Genomic DNA, 23,836 nt, shown 5'->3' with positions numbered 1-23,836 from the left:
GTACAGGTAGAATAATGACATAAAAGACTCAAAAAGTTATCTCCCATACACTCTTATGTAATGAGCAATGGAGGATGCCACTTACCAAAGTTCAGTTCAGTTCAGTCACTCAGTCGTGTCCAACTCTTTGCAACCCCGTGGACTGCGGCATGCCAGGCTTCTCTGTCCATCACCAACTTCCAGAGCCTGCTCAGAATCATGTCCATTAGGTTGGTGACACCATCCAACCGTCTTTCTCTGTCGTCTCCTTCTCCTCCTGCCTTCAATCTTTCCCAGCATCAGGGTCTTTTCCAGTGAGTCAGTTCTTTGCATCAGGTGGCCAAAGTATTGGAGCTTCAGCTTCAGTATCAGTCCTTCCAATGAATATTCAGGACTGATTTCCTTCGGGATTGACTGGTTGGATCTCCTTGCTGTCCAAAGGACTCTCAGGAGTCCTCTCTAACACCATAGTTCAAAAGCATCAATTCAGTGCTCAGCTTCGTTGCTCAGCTTACCAAAATTAGGTGGTACCAAAAAAATCAGGGATCCAGCACAAAGGAGAGGCTCCCTGGTGGCTCAGACAGTAAAGAACCCGCCTGTTCAGTCCCTGGGTTGGGAAGATCCCCTGGAAAAGGGAATGGCAACCCACTCCAGTATTCTTGCTTGGAGAATCCCATAAACCGAGGAGCCTGGTAGGCTGTAGTCCATGGGGTTGCAAAGAGTTGGACATGACTGAGCAACTTACACACAGCACAGGGGAGAAGTGGAGGGAATTCCCAGGACAACTGTCAAACAGCAGATCTGAGAGCCACCTGCAGGTTGAAGTAGTTCTTTTCACAAAGGCGCAGTCAGCTCGCCAGGTCATGCTTGCCTTCAGGAGTTTGTTCAGAATGGAAATTCTTTTCTTTTTATTCTTCCTGAAGGGAGTACCTTTCTCATTTGTCTGTCTAGCTCTAATTCGTACTAACAGTACCTGTTAGATTAGCAGTAGATTAGCAGATCTGGCTGTTACAGAAGTCTAAGAATCAAATAGTGGAAGATTGAAGCAAGGTATTAACAAAGAGAATAAAAGGGGAAAAAAAGCAAGTTAAGAAACTTGGGGAATTTAGACTGAATGTGGAGGAGGGCCTGTCTGAGGATATCTCCGAGATTTCTGACACAGGCCACTGGATTAATGATAGTGTCATTAATGGTCGTAAGAACACAGCAGGAGATGCTAGTTCAAAATAAAAATGAATTCAGTTTTGGATATGTGCACTCTGAAGTAAAATTAGATGGACCAGTCCTAGAAGTGAAGCCCAGGATAGAGGCTCATTCATTCATCCTATACTCATTTATCTGTGAGGATTACAGAGATAAATGACTTCCTTCCTTCCCTTAAAAAAGCTCATAATCTAGAAGGGGAGACAAATACATAAGCAAGTGATTTATAATGTAGTGTGACCATTTAAATACGTGCAAGGTATAATGATAGCTCAGAGGAGAGACTGTTTTGCCTTGTCTCAATGGGGGGTGAGGGGGATGGTGAGGGTCAGCCAGTATTGGGAAGACTGAGCTAAAAAGGAATTTGACCAATAGCCAAGGCAAGAGAGAGTATTCCCACACATACAAAGGTACATACCGAATATTTTACCCACCATACCAAAACTAGTTAACTATTATTTATGCATATGACACAAAGAAGAAAGTGAAACTGAGTAAATAGACAAGTGTCAGATCTTAAGGAATTTGGAGCTTTTGCTGAGGCAGTAAGAAGTCACTGAGGTGGTTGGAAAAGAGTCAAAGTAGATACTAGGATTCACCAGTTGTTGCTTCCAAAGAGAATTTTGGTCCTTCTGAGAGCCCACTGAGAAAGAGAACATAGTCTCCTATCTTCCTCTTTCTAACGGTTACAATTCTTTTATGAGGATTTTATTTTTTAGCAACCATGAAGAAATAAAGAGTAAAATGACACCCTTGCCCTCCCCATTTTTTTTAAATGAAACATGCTAGAGTGGTGATTTGAAATCCATCACAGCACCCTCTTTTTGTTAAAAAAAAAAAATTCAAAGTGCTTCTTTTATTACCTAAAGCGAATTCCTATAGGTATTATAAGCCACTTGTGGTGGGCTAAGTTAGTTCAGTTCAGTTCAGTCCCTCAGTTGTGTCCAACTGCTTGTGACCCCATGGACTGCAGCATGCCAGGCTTCCCTGTCCATCACCAGCTCCCGGAGCCTACTCAAACTCATGTCCATTGCTAAGTAGAGGTGCCCCCAAAACATATCCAGATTCTAATCCCTGTGAATGTTACCACTGATGGCAAAATAGGGACTTTGCTAAGGAGACTATTCTGTGGACTCAGTGCAGTTACCTGGTCACAGAGAGAGAGAACTCGGACAGCAGCGGAGAAAGCAATTATGACCACAGAGGCAGAGACGGGAGTGATCTGGCCACAAATCAAATCAGGCCAGCTGTCACCGGAAGCTGAAAGAGGCAAGGAATGGATTTCCTCTAGGGCCTCTACAGAAACTTTGGCCTTGCTGCTACCTTGATACTGAACCAGTGAGACTGATTCTGGCCTTCTGACCTCCAGAATTATGAGAGAATAAATTTCTGCTCTTTTAAGTCACCAACTTTGTGATACTTTGTTACGCAGCCATAGTATACGAATACAGTACTTAAAATTAATATAATGCCATATAGCAAAGTAAAGGAGAAACAAAAACAAAATAAACGCTGTTAGTGATAGGATTTTTCTAAATGGGAAACAGTGTTTGGCAAAGTTCCAAACAAAACCAAACACAGTAATTATGTTCCTGGAAATTTTAGTGTGTATTGAAAGCATTAGCCATTGTTTTCTCAGCATCTACCAAACAGAGGGTGTTTAATAAAAGCTGGGTATGTGGGTGATGATGGATGGATGTATTAGATACAGAGGGATTCTATTTTAAAAGTTCCAAATTTAATACACAGGCAGAAATTACATATGTCAGAAGTACCTTTGAAAATTTATTGTATGGTTTATAAAATAAAGTGTACAAATTTACATGTTGGACACCAAGATACCATTTCTCGATAAAGCTGAGAGCCTTTTATTTTTCCCCCACATTAGTCTGGGTACTGTGTGAAGGCTTTGGATCTCTTTAGGGTCCCATTCAGCACTGAGATGCTCTCATTGTGAGAGCAAATGAGACTGAAACTGATTGAAAGACAGTAGATTCCTATTTCCTATCTCAATGCTCACAATATTTGTTTATTGTTTGGTATGATAGCTGCCCACACTATAATTTTGGATCTTTTTCTTGTGATTAATGAGCATAGTTCAGTATTCCCACAGTTAATTAAGTGGGCTAATTATGGGACTCCATCTTCAGTGAATGGTGGTCTTGTCTCATCCTTTCTGCTGGTAAGTGGTTCTCATCTTGCCTTGATTTTTCTCCCCTAGGGGCATGTGGCAGTGTCTAAAGTCCCTGGTGGCTCAGACAGTAAAGAATCCGCGTGCAAGGCGGGAGACCTGAGTTCGATCCCTGGGTTGGGAAGATCCCCTGGAGGAGGGCATGGCGAACCACTCTAGTATTCTAGCCTGGAGAATCCCCATGGACAGAGGAGCCTGGTGGGCTACAGTCCATGGGGTTGCAAAGAGTCAGACATGACTCAACAACTAAGCACAAAGACATTTCTGGTTGTCAAGGCCGAGAATTGGTGGGCAGAGTGAGGTGCTGCTGGCATCTAGTGAGGCCAGGGACATTGCTAAACTGGCTACCGTGTGTACAACAGCCCCCTCTGCAAACACTTATCCGGGTCCAAAGTATCAGCAGTAGCAGGATGGGAAAACCTGAGCTAGACTGTGTGTGTACTCTGCTTTTGTCATGACCCCTTTGTATTGTCCTCCCTGATGGCAGAGTGTTTCCTGTAGCAGAACTGAACTTTACTGGGCTGCAGGGAAGGATGGGTATAAGTCTTTGCAGGATTAAACATATTTTTAAATGAACCTCCTCTTAATTTTATCAAGGTAATAACAGTCACACATATGTGGAAGTACATGCCATGTGTATATGTGTGTGTGCACTTATGCAGGAGGACTTGGAACACTCTCCTGCCCATTCTTCCCCACCTCTAGTTCTGTTTCCCAGAGTTCACAGCATTTAGAGTTTTGTTTTGACTTCTTTTGGGGAGTTACCTCTCTAAGTGTAAATCATATTCTTCTACTGTTATTTATTAATTTAAGATATTATTTATTGACACCTCATTATGTAAGGTGAGGATTTAGCTTGCGTATACTAGTCCTTCTTCTAATTGTCATTAGTTTGTATTCAATAATTCTTTTTCTGATTATTTGTAACTCTAAACAATACATTTAAAGTTTTGTTTTTGTTTCTTAGATGGGGTCATTTTACTCTGCTACGTTGCATATATATATACTTGTATATATACTGTGCTTGCTTTCCCCTGTTCTCTATTTCCCGTCGTCCTTCTACTGGACCCTGATATTGTCAAGGCTGACAATATTTACTTTCTGTTTTATAATCTATCTTGTCATTAATGTTTTATGAATAAGTTGAGTCTAAAGTTGAAAAACCAGTGAATAGCATTTATAGGATATAAATGTGAATCCAGTGTGAATCCAGTTCACTGAAGAACCATGCGGTATGTTGGGACCCTAGAACTTTCTCTGTGCCTGCAGGTGTCTCACTTCTGTGACACAGAAAGGAGTATGTTCTTTGTACTCTCGTGTTCTATTTTCTTTTACTATGAGTGCTCTAAAATCACACCACATTTAGTTGGTAAACTGACATTTAAGTACACATTAAGAAAGATCAGAAGTGGTGGCACAGTTGCATAGGAGATATTCAATAAATGAATGGCCTGCATGACACTATTAGGGAGAAAAAAGACAAGAGGAAAATGAAGGAAAGCACAAGAAAGAAAAGAATTTCAAAATAAGAGTGCATTCCAAATGGCCTGCTTTCTGAGGGTTGAACTGTATTTGAATAACTCATGTCCCTCAATCCAGTTCCAAAGATAATATTGCTGCTGCTGAAACTTGGGCTTTGTACTGTAACCAGAGTTTATTAATTGTCCTATTTCATTGAGGAAAAAATGCAAAGCAGACAGAACACTGGAGTAACTAGCTGGAAATATTCCACTGCTTCATGGGAAGCAGCTTTCCAAATGATTCCTGTGGAGGCCAAACTCTTGGTCTAGCCAAAATAGCACTAAAGTGTGCCTTGATGGTACATTAAAGGAGAAAAATTTCCCCAATTTACTTGATTCAGATTTACAGCCTTTCCGCCCCCTCAAAGACATAGCATTGATTTCTTTAATATAAAAAATTAATTTCCTAAAATAGATTGCTAGTAACTGCTTGCAGTTATTTATTTAGAGAGGATTGTGCCAAGTATTGCTTGTTTGAATTCCTGTAAAAGGCTGAATTAATTTCATAATTTTCATAATTAATGTTATTCCTCTTCTGTAAGAATTTGCTATTAGTGTGACTGGTTATTACCATATCTTGTTTTGATAGCTCTCAAAGCATCTTTAACATTATAACTAAGGTATTAAAACACTGATCGTATGTTTTGCTTTATAGATCATATTTGATAAAACCTTTTGTTTTTCACTTAATATTGACATTTTTCATTTTATTATAAACATAGCTTTTAATGGCTACATATTATTCTACTAGATATACCTACCATAATTTACTTAACCAGTTTATCATCATTGAGCATTTAGGTATTCTTTGTTTTCAGTGTAATAATGCATAATGAGTATTTTTGCATACAGTGATTTCTCTGATATTAGCCTTATTTTCTAAGATGCACGCTCCCAGGGGTCAAATATTATAAATGTTTTCAAGGTTTGTTGTTGAGATTACAGTCTGAAGTCAGTTCCAATTTACACTTAATTGTCCAAATGATAGAACAGAATTTTAAAAGTATTTCACTATTGTTTTGGTTTATGTGTCAAAATGATCCAAAAAACTGTTAAAAAGTAAATATGTGGAGATAAAGCATTTGGCTGACTATGTACATATTTTAACAATTCCTCAATATTAGGCCAGAAGCCATTATTCATACTCATGATGACTCAGACATGGAAAAATACTTCCAATTTTTGCAACATATAGGAAGATGACAGTTACGGAACTGAATGACTAGCCAGATCTGCTGACTTGAAAAATAGAATTAGGATTTGAACATAATAGTCAAACTCTGTTTAAAAGTCTAAACATTTTTTCACTTTGAATTTGGGACTCTGCTGTATTTAGAGATATTTTTTAAAAAGTAGAAAATAATAGAGAATTAATTTGAGGTTGCTAAGATGTATGCCACTGTTGCCTGAAATTGCAGTTACAGCTATCTTCATTAAGCTGTTAGTGTGGTTATATTTTCTGAAGTAATATTCTGATTTAGAGATTAAGACTAAGTGCTAAATGTTTAATTTATTTAAATTTAGGTAATTGAAATAGCAATTCTTTTGGGATTATTTCAGTATTATTTTTGCCTAAAGCAAAGTTACTTGCTTTTTAAAATTTTATTTATTTATTTATTTTAATGGATAATTGCTTTACAGTATTGCATTGGTTTCTACCAAACATCAATGTGAGTCAGTCATAGGTTTACCCATGTCCCCTCCCACTTGAACATCCCTCCCACCTCCCTCCCCATCCCACCCCTCTATGTTGTTATCCAGCCCCCATTTGAGTTTCCTGAGTCATACAGCAAATTCCCACTGGCTATCTATTTTACATATGGTAATGGATGTTTCCATGTTACTCTCTCCATACCTCCCAGATACCTCCTCCTCTTCTTCTCATGAAAAGTTACTTGCTTTTTATATTTACTAATATACAATTTATGGGGCTGTCTAAGTGGCGCAGTGGTAAAGAATCCACCTGCCAATGCAGTAGATGCAAAGAGAAGTGGGTTCTATCCCTGAGTTGAGAAGATCCCCTGGAGTAGCAAATGGCAACCTGCTTCAGTATTCTTGCCATACTTGTTTTCTCCTATTTAAAAGTGAAACAAATCCTAGCTACATTTTTTGAAGATTATTATCTTGATAACTTACTCCCTGACAAAGAAACTAATGCAAAATAGGTAATTTTTAAAAGCAAATTTTGTGATGTATTTCCATGTATAACACTGAAAGCCTCCTTGCTTTGAGCCCTTGGAAAGAAAGTTTTTTTTTAAACAACACTTTCAACTGTAATATGAAAGAGGGATGCTGAAAATGAACACTGATGTTCCTTTAATCTCATGCTTCATAGTGACAAATCAGAGACCTTCTGAAGACTTGGTTCACATACATATAGTATGTAACAAAATTCCCTTCCCAATGTCAAATTAGAAGCTAATATTTAGAGCTTTTTCAGGTTGAATATATAAAACCAAGCCTTTGGAATGTTAAATATAAAAAATTGTGTCCCTATAAATAACATTATTACTTAATTATGTTTAGGAACTTTGGAACAAACTTGTAAAGATTTATTGGTTGAAATAATTAATAATTTTTGTGATGACATTCACTTTAGAACATATGCATTTGGAAAAATAGAATTTGGGCATTTCAAGTAGAGGAAAAAATTCCAGATCTCAGTTTTTTAACTCTTTTTAAAAAAATTTTTATGTTTAAAATATGTCTACAATCTGCCCCTCTAGGATTATTCTAGGAAATTATTCTAGGAAATCTTTCACTGTTAAAGCATGAAGGTTCCTACTTGTAATTAAATTATATATTCCAGTCTTTGGGACTCTGTGGGAGAGGGAGAGGGTGGGATGATTTGGGAGAATGGCATTGAAACATGTATAATATCATATATGAAATGAATCACCAGTCCAGGATTGATGCATGATACAGGATGCTTGGGGCTGGTGCACTGGGATGACCCAGAGGGATGGTACGGGGAGGGAAGTGGGAGGGGGGTTCAGGATGGGGAACACGTGTATACCTGTGGCGGATTCATGTTGATGAATGGCAAAACCAATACAATATTGTAAAGTAATTAGCATCCAATTAAAATAAATAAATTTATATTCAAAAAATATAAAAATAAAAATAAATTGTCCTTGCCCACTGTTGAGCAGTGTGTAAATACATTTTAAAAAATAGCTGTGTCTGGGACTTCCCCTGTGGTCCAGTGGTTAATACTCCATGCTCCCAATGCAGGGGCACAGCTTTGATGCCTGATCAGAGAGATAAGATCCTTCATGCCACATGACCCAGCTAAAAAAAATTAAAATACTAAACAAAAAATTTTAAAAATTAAAAATAAATGTCACGCAAAAAGTTCTAAATTCTTTGATCAACCCTGATAATAGATTATAATTTTAAAATGTTAAAAATTTTTGTTCTTAAGTAAAACTTATTTTTTTAAGCATTTCACTGTTTTCTTTCTAACTTTGTAGTTATAACATGTAAAGACCACATATGGTTTTCAAAATGCTTATGTTTTCATACTTGATGAACTTTGTTCACCTTATGGCATGTTTAAAAAACTGATAATTAGAAGATCGTGTCATTTAAGAGCTAAACAGTGCTAAAAGAGGAAAGTATACAGGAGTTTTTTGTTAATATAGTGATAGCTTAAAGAAACCCAAGTATATCTTGAGAGGATATGTTAATAACTTGCTTTAAGAAATGATGATCCATATCTTTGATTCAATAGGAAATGTGTGATGCTATTATCAAGTCTTAGTATCTGCTCACCTGCCTTTTTGATCGCATAAGCATTGTAAAGTTGAGGACTTCTCAAACTTTGTTGTTGTTGTTGTTCAGCCACTAAGTTGTGTCTGACTCCCTCCACCCCATGAACTAACCATAGCACACCAGGCTTCCCTGACCTTCACTATCTCACAGAGTTTGCTCACATTCATGTGCATTGAGTTAGTGATGCTATCTAATCATCTCATCCTCTGCCACCCGCTTCTCCTCTTGCCCTCAATCTCTCTCAGCATCAGGGTCTTTTCCAATAAGTTGGCTCTTTGCATCAGGTGGCCAAAGTATTGGAGCTTCAGCTTCAGTCCTTTCAATGAATATTCAGGGTTGATTTCCTTTGGGATTCACTGGTTTGATTTCCTTACTGTCCAAGGGACTCTCTAGAGTCTTCTCCAGCACCGCAATTCAAAAGCATCAATTTTTGGCACTCAGCCTTCTTGATGGTCCAACTCTCACATCCCTACATGACTACTGGAAAAACCATAGCTTTGATTTAGGATTATATAAACGTTTTTAATGCTTTTATTTTTACCTATGGTATCACTAATTTTAACATGAAACTTCCGTTTAAGGACAAATTTGGTTCTTTTATGAGCCTTTTAATTTTCATCTTTTCTGTGATCACACTTCTGGAACATGTGGAATGAAAATGTAATTTTATACTCTCTATGATGAGAAAGAAAATATATTCCCTTATCACAGGATGAAGGTATTGTTTCCATCTGAATATATTATATCCTAGGTAGCCTGGAAAAGTGAATGTCTCTGAAAGTATGATTTAGCTTTTATACTTGATGAAGCTTTATTTACATAGACAGTTTTTAGAAACTGTTGTCAACGAAAATTTATATTTGGACAATGTAGTCTGTGAGTACTGATTAGTGAGTAGTGGGTTGTTCTTAAGTAATTATTATTTGAACTAATGCAACTTAGGTAGTTAGACAACCTTAGGAATTGCTAAACTCTATGAGGACATTTTCTTTATGGATCATAAGTTTTCAACTTTCCCCCAAGTCAATACTTCAGCTTTAAATTTAATGTGATTGTCAAATAGCTGGGCTTCCCTAGTGGCTCAGACGGTAAAGAATCCACCTGCAATGCAGGAGACCTGGGTTCGATCCCTGGGTTGGGAAGATCCCCTGGAGGAGGGCATGGCATCCTACTGTAGTATTCTTCCCTAGAGAATCCCCATGGCGGGCTAGTCCATGGGGTTGCAAAGAATCGAACTTGACTGAGTGACTAAGCACAGCACACAGCACACAACACATCAAATAGCTGTAGGTAGTAGTGGAATAGCTTTCTTCCATGTAGGACTCGGCACACAGATGGTATTGTGTAAAAATAACAATTATAATTTCTCTCAACAGCTGTGACATCTTATGAAGATCTTGGACTCTTTGCATTTGGATTACCTGGAAAGGTAATTTTTTTTTTCCTTGCTGTATTCAAAATCCTGAAAGGCAGTTTTTCCCTTCCATTTCCAGTTAGAAAAGACAAATATATATGGGAGGAAGAAATTAAGGGACTAAAAGGAAACAAAGTGAAGAAAAGGAATGATGGGAGCAGGAAGAGAAAGAAGAAATCTCTATGACCTTCCTAAAAATACATTGATAAATATAATTCAACACTTAAATTTTTTAGTGTTTTTTACTCTAATGAAGGAGAGCAGTGACTTATAATTTTAAATCAATAACAGTGGCCGGTTTTAACATTTTGTAATTAATGTTGATTAGATTATGTTTGAATTCTCATGAAGACTGGACAAGACAGATGCATAGAATTAACCTTATAGCATGTTTATAAAATTGATAATTAGAAGATCATGTCATTTAAGAACTGAATAGTGCTAAAAGATGATCCTTCATTTAGAAGTGAGGAAATTAAGGCCCAGAGAAGGGAAGGGGCCTATTTGTCTATAATTACTCAAGCCAGTATGGAAGCATAGGACTCCAGACTCAAAATCTATTATTTTTCCTCCCCAGAATGAGAGAAATAACAACAGTATTTATGGGGCATTCATTTGCGGTGGGCATGCTAATTTAGTTTAGTTAAACTAATTACCTGTCTTCCACAGATAATCTGGAGTTAAATATTATTGTTAGTGTTTTAATAATTATTTTTTATTTCTGAAGAGCTATCATACTTCTAAAACCCATTTGTATGTTGATTCGAAACAGAGCTTTTTCTTTTCATTTTGTAAATCTGTTGTTTGTATTTTTTGTTTGTTTTTAATCTAAAAGGATGCTATTTTGTTGGTGGCTGAACTAACCTTTAAGAATTAAGTCTGAGAGGAAAAAGATACAGCTATGTAATGAGGGGCAGGAGATGTGTATTTGCATTCAAATTAACTTTGCATTTAAAGTACAAAAGAGAATATTTAAATCGTGTTATATAATCTCATGGTTTGGATCCTTATAGCCTGAAATTTGAACTAAATGGAGACTATGTTACTTTTGAGGGTAAAGGTTTTTGTTAATCATCCTTGGTAATAATTTTTCTTGAAGATCAGGATGTTTGTTATAATTAAGATCAATATCCTGCATCCAGTTTAATCAAGGGAGAAGAAAATGTTATTTATATAAGAAAACTCTCTAATTAATTTAATACAATCTAAGAACATGACTGAGCATCATCACTGTTATTTCACATTAGTATTTCCTTCATTCCTTGGATAGCAGCAGAGTCTACAAGAAGAACATGGATTATTGAGAGTCCCCTTTTCCTATACTCTAGAGTAGCTGCATCATCATTTTGGTATATGCACACAGTTTTTAGTAGGCAGATACACAGACAGAGAATACTGTAAATGAAGAGTTATTTGTTTGTTTAATATTTTCTCTCAACTTCCAGAGTTGGTTTGAAACTTTCCTATTTCCTTCTTCCTAGATGTTATATGAATATAGATATGACATATGATAGGGTCACATTATTCTGAAATTAAATATTTTTGAAATGATTTGAACTTTTTAAGAAAAATGGTTTAATTGTCTATAAATGGTTTATGTACTTGCCAGACATTTATTGAGCAAATACCATGTGGCCATGCACTGTACTAGGCACTAGAGAGATGGATAGATGGGTAGATATATTGACTTTCTAGATCAAAAATGCTTCAACTGAGCCAGAAAATGGGGAAATACTCAATACATTGATATTATTGCTTTTTGTAGTATATTCATAGAAAAATCCAAATTTCATGTGTGATTGACAACAGGTATCAATTGCATATGAAAGATGGTGTACAGAAATTTCAGAAAAGTCTTTTCACAAATACCTGTGACATTTTGGAACTAATTTTTAAATGGGTTGACATGTAAAGGTTTTTCTGGGAAATATTAGAATGACAATTATCATATGTTCAAAGACGTCTTGCCAGATGTTTCTATCATTAGCCCTACTTTCCAAGACCTCTATGTCTTGATAACTTAGTTTGTTCCCAGGATAGGCAATGGAATTCCTAGGAGAAGAAGGGTCATCTCTTCCCAATCCATGCACGACTGAATGATCTTAGATAGCTAGTCAGCTCCAGACATACATTGGAGGTACAGATTCACCAAGATTTAAGTGATTGAAAGGCCCAAGTGGAAGCAGAATGTTTAATCATTTCTTCTGAGTGCATCTGATGACCAAGAATGGATAAAGTGCCGTCTTGTATTTCCCAGAAATCTCATCAAAGATCACAAGTTAGCAAGCCTCAGGCGCATTTTGTTTGGCTCAAATCTTTTTTTTATTTTTAGGTGATTGCCAACTAAGAGTTATGGCATTTTGAAAGAATTCAGTTTCTGACTTTCCTTGAAAAATCAGAAGATCTAGCTACATTGGATTCACATTCTCACATGTCAGCAACTGGCCAGAGCTGTATAACAGCTGCCCCATTTTGAAAGAGGAGAAATTCTCCAATGTATTACAGTCTTCACTACCTCCTATTGTCTTATACTCAGCCCACTGCATGTTACTGAGTTTGAAATGCTTCAGTATTCAGATATGTGGGCTCTAGAGTTTTCTGCTCTAGAATTAATTTATCCCTGCAACAAAGCTCCCATGTTCAAGGCTTGGTGTTTGCCGAGCTGATACACTCTGAAGATTATGTTTCCTTTTATACAATACAGCATTGGCACAACACACCTCAAGCTGGCTCAGTATGCCTAGCAAAGCGATGTGTTATAACCAGTAAAGAAAAAAAAAAGACCAAATTTAAAAAAATAAGACCAAATAGATTCAATTTCAGTTCTTTGGTACTTTGATAACCGTTGATTCTCTAGCTTTTTAACACTTTTAACTGTTTTAAAAATGGCTGCCAAGGAAACCTACAAAAGTGTGCTTTATAGTAACCATGGAACTATTAAAGAAAGCCTTTTTATGTGATGATTATTAGTTTTATATATTACAAAGGACTGGCGGAGTGTGTTCTTTTCAGTTTCTCTTTACTCAATTTCTGCATCTGTTTTCAAGTCATAGTTATTGAATTTTAATAAAATACCAATCCTTTTATATTATTTCCCCTTTCATCTTCTGAGTACATTTGTTCTTTTATAGGTGATGGTGGCGAGCACCATAATAATTCAGAACATTGGAGGTAAGCAATTGAAAGTGCACAGCTTATGCCTAGATGTGGTGGAAATGATTTCCTCCTTTGGTTTCTTGCTTGCTACAGGTCCAGCTGGGAACCTAAACCTCTGTAGACATAGGTATCTCAGAAGCCCTGTGTGTTGACCTATTAGTCTTTCTCTCTTTAAAAGATCCTTTTTAGCAGCCCTTGTAGAACAATAGCCTCTAAATTCAGCTAAACCCTTGCGTTCAATCTTGTTATTAGGTCTGTAACACACCTCTGAAGCACTGGTTTTCTGTAGTTGTGATAGTGGTGAAGTACGGCTTGGAAAAACTCTCCAGGTGATTCTGGAGTAGTTCCCCTCTATTTTTGTCCTGATCACCTGCTGTGATGTATACTGCTTTAGAAGGAGGGATGTTCCATGGCTGTGAACAGTCATGTGTAGAAAGGCAATCTCCTTTTGTAAGCACAAAATTGAAAGTGACCATGTGGTGTACAAAATAAACAAGCTTGAGAGAAATAAAAAGTATTCTCACATTTTTCAGAATTCCCTATTTTCGCATTAAAAAAAATGATCTGGTATCAAGAACTACAGAAACAAAAAGTACTGTTAATTATTGATCATTATTGACTAAATGTATTAAACATTTAAATCCAAAATCCTATGGGAATCATGTTTGTATATGTTGTAAAGAAGTTACATCATGCTGAACAATGTCTTAATTTTCTTTTACCATTTACTTGAGTGCTAAATAAATGTTTTTAGTGTAAAGTTAAATACACAGAGTTAATATGCACCTTGAGTCTTTCACAAGATTGTATGGTCAGAGGAAATTTTAATCTTATTTGTTTATCTTATTATTATTTCAGTTTACGTTGAGTTCAGCAAAATTCCGTATTTAATTAAGTTCAACAAAATTCCATCTTTAATGAGTTTCTTGGTCAAGGAAAAAATTAGCATTCCAACAATAAATTGTATTTGCCATTGTTTTGGAAATCCTAAACATTCATGTTTTAATTCTTTGAATTTTCAGGGCAATATACATATGTATATTTATATACACACACATAATAATTGAAGGAAAAGAATGCTTTCTTGGATGTCATACCAAATAATTTCCTTTTTAACACACCTACTTCACTCTTCACATTAGAAGTCAGTAACCTGTCTTTTCCCTAATGAATCTAGAAAATGCCATGACTTTAAGATCTACTTTGGAATATTTTGTTTTAGCTAGTATGCTTAAATGTGTACTGGTAATGTCCCTAACGTGAAAACAATCCCTCATTTTCCTCTCTCTATGATTGTTGTTGTTTAGTCACTAAATTGTGTCCATCTCTCTGGTGACCCCATGGATTGTGGCCCACCAGGCTCCTCTGTCCATGGGATTTCCCAGAAAAGAGTACTTAGTGAGTTGCCATTTCCTTTTTTTTTTTTTTTTTGAGTTGCCATTTCCTTCTCCAGGGGATCTTCCTGACCCAGAGATCGAACCCATTTCTCTTGCATGGGCAGGTGAATTCTTTACCACTGAACCATCAGGGAAGCCCCTCTGTATGATTACTAAGAACCATCGATCACAGTTTGTATTCGATCTGAATTTGTGGCTATGGCAAATGCCTGCTGCTGTATTCTCAGTATCCTTCACCCGGATCACTTCCTTGTCCTCTAAGCTGGTATGCAACTGTTATTGTTCCTGATTCTTTTAGCACTTGCTGTTATTAGGTCGAAGTTATCTCTTTATATGCTTTCTTCCCTCACTATTATTATCAGCTCCTCCAAGTCAAGTATTACTCTCATTTTTTTTTGTACTTCTGGAACCTAGCACAATATTTGGGACTTGATAAACCTTTTATTCAACTAAATATTAGCTGAATATAATTTGTATGTGCTGTTTTCAAGTACTTTGTAATATTCTAGCTGTATTTATCAAGAAGACAACCAAAGGGGACTTCTAGACTGATCACTAGCTTTAAATATTTGAAAAGCTGAACATGAAACATGGAAAGATATTAGAGTAATTTAGTATTGTTCTGAAGGGCAGAACTTGTTCTCACGGGTAGAAATCTACAGTGAAGCTGGTTTGGTTTCATTTGAAATACTAAGGTTTGTGATAATGGAAATGTCCTACACTCCTTTGAAAAAGTTCTGGTATTCCTGAAAAAATAGCTTCAGTTCAGTTCAGTTGCTCAGTCATATCTGACTTTGCGACCCCATGAATTGCAGCACGCCAGGCCCCCCGTCCATCACCAACTCCCGGAGTTCACTCAAACTCACGTCCATTGAGTCGGTGATGCCATCCAGCCATCTAATTCTCTGTCGTCCCCTTCTCCTCCTGCCCCCAATCCCTCCCAGCATCAGAGTCTTTTCCAATGAGTCAACTCTTCGCATGAGGTGGCCAAAGTACTGGAGTTTCAGCTTTAGCATCATTCCTTCCAAAGAACACTCAGGACTGACCTCCTTTACAATGGACTGGTTGGATCTCCTTGCAGTCCAAGGGACTCTCAAGAGTCTTCTCCAACACCACAGTTCAAAAGCATCAATTCTTCGGCACTCAGCCTTCTTCACAGTCATACATGACCACAGGAAAAACCATAGCCTTGACTAGGCAGACCTTTGTTGGCAAAGTAATGTCTCTGCTTTGAAATATGCTATCTAGGTTGGTCATAACTTTCCTTCCAAGGAGCAAGCGGCTTTTAATTTCATGGCTGCAGTCACCATCTGCAGTGATTTTGGAGCCCAAGAAAATTAAGTCCCTCACTGTTTCCATTGCTTCCCCATCTATTTGCCGTGAAGTGATGGGACCAGATACCATGATCATAGTTTTCTGAATGTTGAGCTTTAAGCCAACTTTTTCACTCTCCTCTTTTACTTTCATCAAGAGGCTCTTTAGTTCTTCTTAGCTTTCTGCCATGAGGGGGGTGTCATCTGCATATCTGAGGTTATTGATATTTCTCCCGGCAGTCTTGATTCCAGCTTGTGCGTCTTCCAGCCCAGCATGTCTCATGATGTACTCTGCATAGAAGTTAAATAAGCAGGGTGACAATATACAGCCTTGATGTACTCCTTTTGCAATTTGGAACCAGTCTGTTTTTCCATGTCCAGTTCTAACTGTTCCTTCTCAGGAGGCAGGTCAGGTGGTCTGGTATTCCCATCTCTTTAAGACTTTTCCACATTTTGTTGTAATCCACACAGTCAAAGGCTTTGGTGTAGTCAATAAAGCAGAAGTAGATATTTTTCTGTAACTCTTGCTTTTTCAATGATCCAACGGATGTTGGCAATTTGATCTCTGGTTCCTCTGCCTTTTCTAAATCCAGCTTGAACATCTGGAAGTTCACAGTTCACTTACTATTGAAACCTGGCTTGGAGGATTTTGAGCATTACTTAGCTAGCATGTGAGATGAGTGCAATTGTGTGGTAGTTTGAACATTCTTTGGTATTGCCTTTCTTTGGGATTGGATTGGGATTGGGATTGGATTCCGGCATTTGGTGGCAGATAAACCATCAGTTCTTTCTGCTCTAAGTTTGTTGATTTGCTTGCTTTGTTTTAGAAACTTTTTTTTTAAAGTCACTTAAAAGCAGTCACAGAAATTTTTAATGTTCCTCCAATTCAGAAAAGCTGGTAATGCTTATTTAGTTTTTAGAATAATATCCTTGTGATTTTCTTCACATTGTCTGAAATTTTATTTATTGAGAGCCCACTAAGTAATAACTGAAACCTATTTTCAAAGCTATTTTTCTATCGTCTTAGCATGCATAAACTATTCCTTTATTAGAATAGAAGTGGAAGCTTGCTGTTGGAACAGAACACTGGGTTGGAAGTCAGGTGCCTATTTATTACAGGAAAGTTTCATGGAAGGGTTATACTTGGTTCAAAAGATGATTTGCTTTTTTTTAGGTATCTTTAACAAGTCAGCCACTATTGCTCTAAAAACTTTCATGGATGCTGTTCTTTTTTCAGAAAGGGGAGTCTCAGTTCTTAGAACTACCCTTTAGGGCAGCTTCTGAGCCTCTGAGGTTAAAGTCTAGGAACTCCAACCTTAAGAAGTAGTTTCTTGATTAACCTAAGTTGGGTCTGTGGAAGCCCTTAACAGTACTAAGCCATGTATGCTTGAGAAGAAACGGCATATTTATTTGGGAGGCTCTTTAGTGTTGTACAGATAACTTATTTGATGTTGTTTCTTCCAAATGGATTTTGACTTTTTATTAATTGGAGATACATTAGATATTTGTAAGATGATATGAAGTGTATAGAATCAGGTTAAATGTTTGCATCTCTTGCATGCCTACCTGCATATATAATGTAGTTCAGATAGCATTTTTCTAAAGATGGAATATTCATTATTAGCATAAGTGGTCAGAGTTTTTCAGTGATTGTTTAGAAATGAGAAATAGTATAATAAATTATCTTTAGGTCAGGCCTATACTTGACACTTTATGCTTAACAGCAACACTTCAGGGTGGATGATATTATCCTCATTTTACAGAGGATGAGATCAGTGCTCAGAGGGGAAAAGTGACTTGCTTACCTTTACCCTTTAATAAAGCCAGGACTGAAATCTCACTTTGTCTACTTCTAAAGGCTTTGTTTTTTCTGCTCTGATTTAGTAAATGTTGAAAAGCTATGAAAAGATTAAATGTTGAGGACTTTAAAAGCTCCTTGGGGACAGGAACTATGTGTTTTCATTTGTTTTCCTAACTTGACCTAGTTTCTGGTAGAGGAACTCAATAAATAATTTTGTTGAATGAATGAGATAATTAAAAAATTCTATTTAAAAACCTAAGATTTTGCCTTAAAAAGACAGTTTTATGTACCATATAAATGATAGAAACTGAATGTCCATAGTGTTTAGAATTATATGAAAAATAAAAGGTTGAAAATATTGAGGAAAGTTAGATCTTATTTATGTAAAATAGAAAATGAAAAGTATTTTAAAATCTGCTACTTTTGCGTTAGGTAATCATATCTCAGATTAATGTTTCCTGGCTCTTTTATTCTTTGTAACACTTAAACATTTCTCAGTTTTCTTGAGATTCTATGTCCCTGATGAATCTATGAGAAAAGGAAACAGGGCCTTTAGAAGCAAGATGAGCATGGATCAAGCAAAATTTTCCTTAATCAATATTTGTTTCATGAATCTTTCAGTAAGACTCAGTTTATCCCCTATATCTTTGTATTCTGTGTCTATAAGTAACTTGTTCATTCATTTAGGTTTTTAAGTACCTAGCACTTGGTATTTAGTACGTCTTATTTGTGTGTAAGTCTTATGTGCTGAAGGAAGAACAAGCTGGAATCAAGATTTCTGGGAGAAATATCAATAACCTCAGATATGCAGATGACTGCATATGTTAGAGCAGAAAGTGAAGAGGAACTAAAAAGCCTCTTGATGAAAGTGAAAGAGGAGAGTGAAAAAGTTGGCTTAAAGCTCAATATTCAGAAAACTAAGATCATGGCATATAGCAGAAAGTGAAGAGGAACTAAAAAGCCTCTTGATGAAAGTGAAAGAGGAGAGTGAAAAAGTTGATTTAAAGTTCCACATTCAGAAAACTAAGATCATAGCATCTGGTCCCATCACTTCATGGCAAATAGATGGGGAAACAGTGGAAACAGTGGCGGATTTTATTTTTTTTTTAGGTTCCAAAATCACTGTAGATGGTGATTGCAGCATGAAATTAAAAGATGCTTACTCCTTGGAAGGAAAGTTATGGCCAACCTAGATAGCATATTCAAAAGCGGAGACATTACTTTGCCAACAAAGGTTTGCCTAGTCAAGGCTATGGTTTTTCCAGTGGTCATATATGGATGTGAGAGTTGGACTGTGAAGAAGGCTGAGTGCCAAAGAATTGATGCTTTTGAACTGTGGTGTTGGAGAAGACTCTTGAGAGTCCCTTGGACTGCAGGGAGATCCAACCAGTCCATTGTAAAGGAGATCAGTCCTGAGTGTTCTTTGAAAGGAATGATGCTAAAGCTGAAACTCCAGTACTTTGGCCACCTCATGCAAAGAGTTGACTCATTGGAAAAGACTCTGATGCTGGGAGGGATTAGGGGCAGGAGGAGAAAGACAACAAGAGGATGAGATGGCTGGATGGCATCACTGACTCAATGGACATGAGTTTGAGTGAACTCTGGGAGTTGATGATGGACAGGGAGGCCTGGTGTGCTGCAATTCATGGGGTCGCAGAGTCGGACACGACTGGGCTACTGAACTGAACTGAAGTCTTATTTATTATAGGAAGAAAGTAAGGAATAAGAGAAGGGGGAAGAGAAGGAAAAGCCAGCAACCTGGCTTGGAACTCCTTTAAAAGGAAGATCAACTGAGAAGAGAAGACCACACAGAATGCATAAGTAAGCATATGGTTTCTTTAGGGAAGAATCTACTGTCAGAACTTCACAGAAAATCTTTTTTTCCCCAATATCAATCACACACCAAGTATTAGTCACAGAGAACTAGTGTGGTCTAACAAATAGATTGGAAAAGTCTACTGTCTTTGAAAAATCTCTGAACTTTATGATCGAAAAAAAAATATGACTCATTAAATTTAGTACTCTTATTCTTAGGATTATGGAAACTGTTACCTTTAGAAAATGGAGAGCCACATGGTAAAATGCTTCTTAGAAGCAGTTCCTGATAGATTCCCAACACTGATGAATTGGGGTCCCAAAACAGACCAGAGCCAGAGAGAGCCTCCAGCTGCCTAGTGCCTCAGGCACCAGAGGGACATTTGCCGAGATCGTTGCTTAGACACAAAGTCAGAAAAGAAGCATCTGGAAGTTTTAATATTTAATGCTGTTACAGGGAAGAGAACTCTGGCTGAGGGCTTGAATTTAGTGGACTATAAGGAAAAGGATTAAGAACTGTAATAGCAAATAAGTACAGGTTTCCATATAGTTCCTCTAATTTTGCTGGATTATGAGAGTCCTTTCCTAAAAACCAAGGTAAGTAGTTAGTTCCATATGTGCTTGCATTTGCGTTAGGTTTGCAATAGAACACTCAGTTAGCTAAAATATCCTAGAAATCAAGCAGGAGACTCAAATCATCTTTACTTAAGCTAAGAGAAAGTCCTATTAACTCTGATGAGTACGTGGTAAAAGTAAAGGTAATTGGTGTTTCTGATCTTGTCTCTTGCCCAACTCAAAACGCAGGGAGAGTGGCTCCTAGGAGTATGTTAAATTCTTATTTTGCTCTTCTGAAATATGAAGGTCCACTGTTGATGGCATATTCTTTCCTTAGTTCTTTAAAAGAGAATAAAGATTGAATCACTGCTGCATATTGTGAAAAGAGAACCCTAAATATTAGATTTACTGAAACTTCCTGAAATTGCCATAATGACCCAGATTTTCCAGCCTGACAGAGAACCACAGATCTACTCTGGCAGCCTTGATTCATACCTCAGTTTGGGAATCTCAACTTTAAGAGCAACTCAGAGCCCTTTTATGTGGTCAAGTGGCACAGTTTCTAAGTCTCATAAACAGAAAGGTATAAATAAGATCATTCTTAGTTGAGAATTATAAAAACGCCAAATTCTCAGTATTTTTCAAAATTGTGTTGTAATATTAAATTAGAAACATTTTGGCTTTACTTTATTCCTGAAAAAAAAGTTGTTGCTCTTTTGTCTTGGTAAGACATGGAAGCCTTAGAAGTACTAGTTTGTACTATCACCTGGGAAATAGGGGTTGGGCGTGCTGTTACAATGCCATCTGCTGGTCAGCTCATCCGTAGTCTTTTCTGAGGCCTGAATAGTATTGTCTGGAAATTCTGGAAAGCTCTGTCTTAGAGTAGAAGAAATAGAGGAATTTTGGAGGGGGAATCTTTCTCAAAAGTCTTTCCTTTGACAAAATTTGCTGGTTACATGTCACTTTAAAAATGTTTTTGAAAATAATGTATTTCTTAATAAAAAGTTTTATTGAAGTTTAATTACAGGGGTTTCAGGACAGTAAATATTCTGGTCAGTTTTTATTCAAGTTTAAGATCTTGATAGATGATAAAACAAATATTTATATTTTCCTAGGGTTATGGAAGGGAAAAGTTCCTCCATATATTTTTGATTTCCATTTGTACACGAAGTAGGGAAATGACCTTGTTTTCAATTTTTTTTTTTAAATCTTTTTTTAAAAAGAGAGATTCTGTTGTGCCCTGTGTTGAGCGGGAATAGCCTTTCAGTGGCATTTGGACATATAGTAGGAACGCCAGGTTAGTAAGACACATTGAATAGAATAAACCAATTGCTATCCATGACCGAAAACATGTTTGAAGTAAAATTGAATCTCTTTTAGAAGGAAAGGCAAACTTGTTATTTCCTCCCCCAGTTCATCTGTGTAGAACTGGCTGACTAATCCCTGAAGAAGTTGCTGAACTTTTTCCAAGTGCTGAAAAACCTAATTCTGTCTTAAAAATAGAGCTGTGCAATCTAAACCTTCATACATATATTTTAAATGTTTAACAAAAAGGATAATTATTTTTGTAAACTAATGGTTTCTTAGGTCCAAACTCCAGTTGAAATCTCCAAACTCCAATTTGTCTTCTCTTTTGCTTTTTTTGAGGAGTGCTGGGAAGAGTAGCCTATGAGAGAATAGGGTTTGTCGGAAGAGGGATTGATTTTTGTTATATATTTTTTTCAATTTCAGGGTAGTGTTAATATCTCAGATATGTGAGAATAGGACACTTTCTCTTCTGAACTACAATAATAGCTGTGGATAAAATAGAATCATCATGGTAAATCCAGCAGAGTCCTATCATGAGATTCTTTGGCTTGTCTGAGGCATGTTGACTAATCACTTTACCAAACCAGCTATAAAACTGAAATGAAAATACAGGTCAGAGTGAAACAAACATTTTAAGTGTTTTTAGCACTTCTAACTTAGGTTCTGTGTTACAGAAATTCTTTGTTTTCTTTGAATGCAACTGTGAAACTCAGCATTCAGAAACAATTTATTGTTTAAATGGTGATGAAAAAAGAATAATTCTGGGGAGTGTTCCTTTTGGTAGACCTTTCTTATTTTTCTTTGCTGTGGTGGATTTCTTCTTCACTTTGCTTCTCTGTACTTTCTTATAGTGTAACAGTTAATAGAGTAGATTTCTCAAGCCAGACGGGCTGTTTCCACCATCACTATCCTGGGCAGGTTAACTCGCCAAGTCTCCATTTCCTAATCTGTGAAATAAAGAATATCTGCCTCACAGGTTTGTGGTGAAGAAATAAATGTAAAGGAGAAAGTAACCTGTAAATCACTTGGAATAGGCATCCTAAGCCCCCACCCCAATGTTGCTCTTCTTGTAATTCTCCTCTTCCAGAAGAGCGCTTTCCCCTTTAGTGTTTTTGACATCTCTCCCCTCAGCCTCCATGCTCCCAACTCAAGTGTTTCTGTTTATGATTAGATCAACCAATATTAATACCTTACCACTTGCTATTGCCTAATCAAATTTTACCCTGTTTTAGTCTTTTCTTAATGTACAGTTGCTTCTCCTCATGGTTTGTATAAAATACTTTCAACTCCTGTGTTTTGATTAAGTTGACAGATTTTTATTTCCTTCCTAGGGCAGTTTCTATTAAATGAGTTCTATTAGTTAGGTTTAAAACAAGGGAGAAAAGAATAGCTATTTAGTTAATGTGGTAAAACTAAATGATTTATAATGGCTGAATACCTGTCACTAAGGTATGTCTTCTAGCCCTAATTCTGGCTTTGGCGGTATGGAGAACCACTTAACTATAGCCATGGCTTTTGTGGATGACCCTGCTCCAGCTATTATTTAGAGGACAACATGGTGTGTGTTGTATTAGGAGTCCATGCTGTGTATCGATGTCAGCAAAAATCATTTACAAATTCTTGCTTATGACCTGTCTGTCAGATAAGTCCTTAAACACTTCTTTATGCTATTAATAGAACACATTGAGATGAAAGGTGTGGCAGGCAACTTTTGGAGCATTGCAGGCGGATTCTTTACCAACTGAGCTATCAGGGAAGCCATTGGAAAAAAACAATGGATACATAAGCATTCCTATTGATTTCATATTTTTTGAAGTTTTTCCACTTTATTTGATTGAGCTGATTATTCTTTTTATGTAAACCTAATTAAGATGTATTCCTAACTTAATGTATATTTATAATATGTTAAGGTGCCAGTCCTTGCATGCAAGTTTACTTGTGGCTAGGAAAAAATAATCTACACAGTGAAAAGAGTGGTATCTTTCTTTGTTTCATCAGTGGAGTTTCCCCTCACATGAGCTCTGTGGTTTTGTAGCTCTTAAAACACCAGCATTCTCTAAGAAAGGAGCAATATTTTACATGTTTTGTTATATTTATATCTTGTATGCTGAGACTCTTTTTGAGAGAGAAACATGTTTGATGAGTTCATATTTCTTGAAATATACATGATTCTCCAGACTGAAATCTAATGAAATAGGACTCCCATTTGAAAACGAAAGAGTTAAGGCTCCAACAGAGGATAAACGTGATCAAATGATTAGCCAGGGGCTAATAGAAATTCTGGGAAGAATGACAGATTGTATATTAGGAAGAAATAGGATCTCATATTCATTGAAGCTTTTTACAACTAAAGATCTAAAAGAAATAATAGAAAATTACTGAAAGAGATGAATGTCTGAAACCTTAGTAA

General features: G+C 36.8%; 1 protein-coding gene across 1 annotated transcript in view; it reads left to right on the top strand.

Moving 5' to 3' along the window:
• SLC38A6 (solute carrier family 38 member 6) overlaps window positions 1–23,836 on the top strand; it is a 68,219-nt gene that overhangs the window by 10,714 nt on the left and 33,669 nt on the right. Inside the window, exons 4-5 of the mRNA XM_005685945.3 lie at window positions 10,044–10,096; window positions 13,213–13,252. Coding sequence (XP_005686002.2) covers window positions 10,044–10,096; window positions 13,213–13,252 — 93 coding nt within the window. The remainder of the gene's footprint in view (window positions 1–10,043; window positions 10,097–13,212; window positions 13,253–23,836) is intronic.

This window comes from Capra hircus, chromosome 10, assembly GCF_001704415.2.
Source record: "Capra hircus breed San Clemente chromosome 10, ASM170441v1, whole genome shotgun sequence".
Classification (NCBI taxonomy): domain Eukaryota; kingdom Metazoa; phylum Chordata; class Mammalia; order Artiodactyla; family Bovidae; genus Capra; species Capra hircus.
Note: the sequence above shows the minus strand (reverse complement) of the source record. Positions and strands in the feature narration are given on the sequence as shown.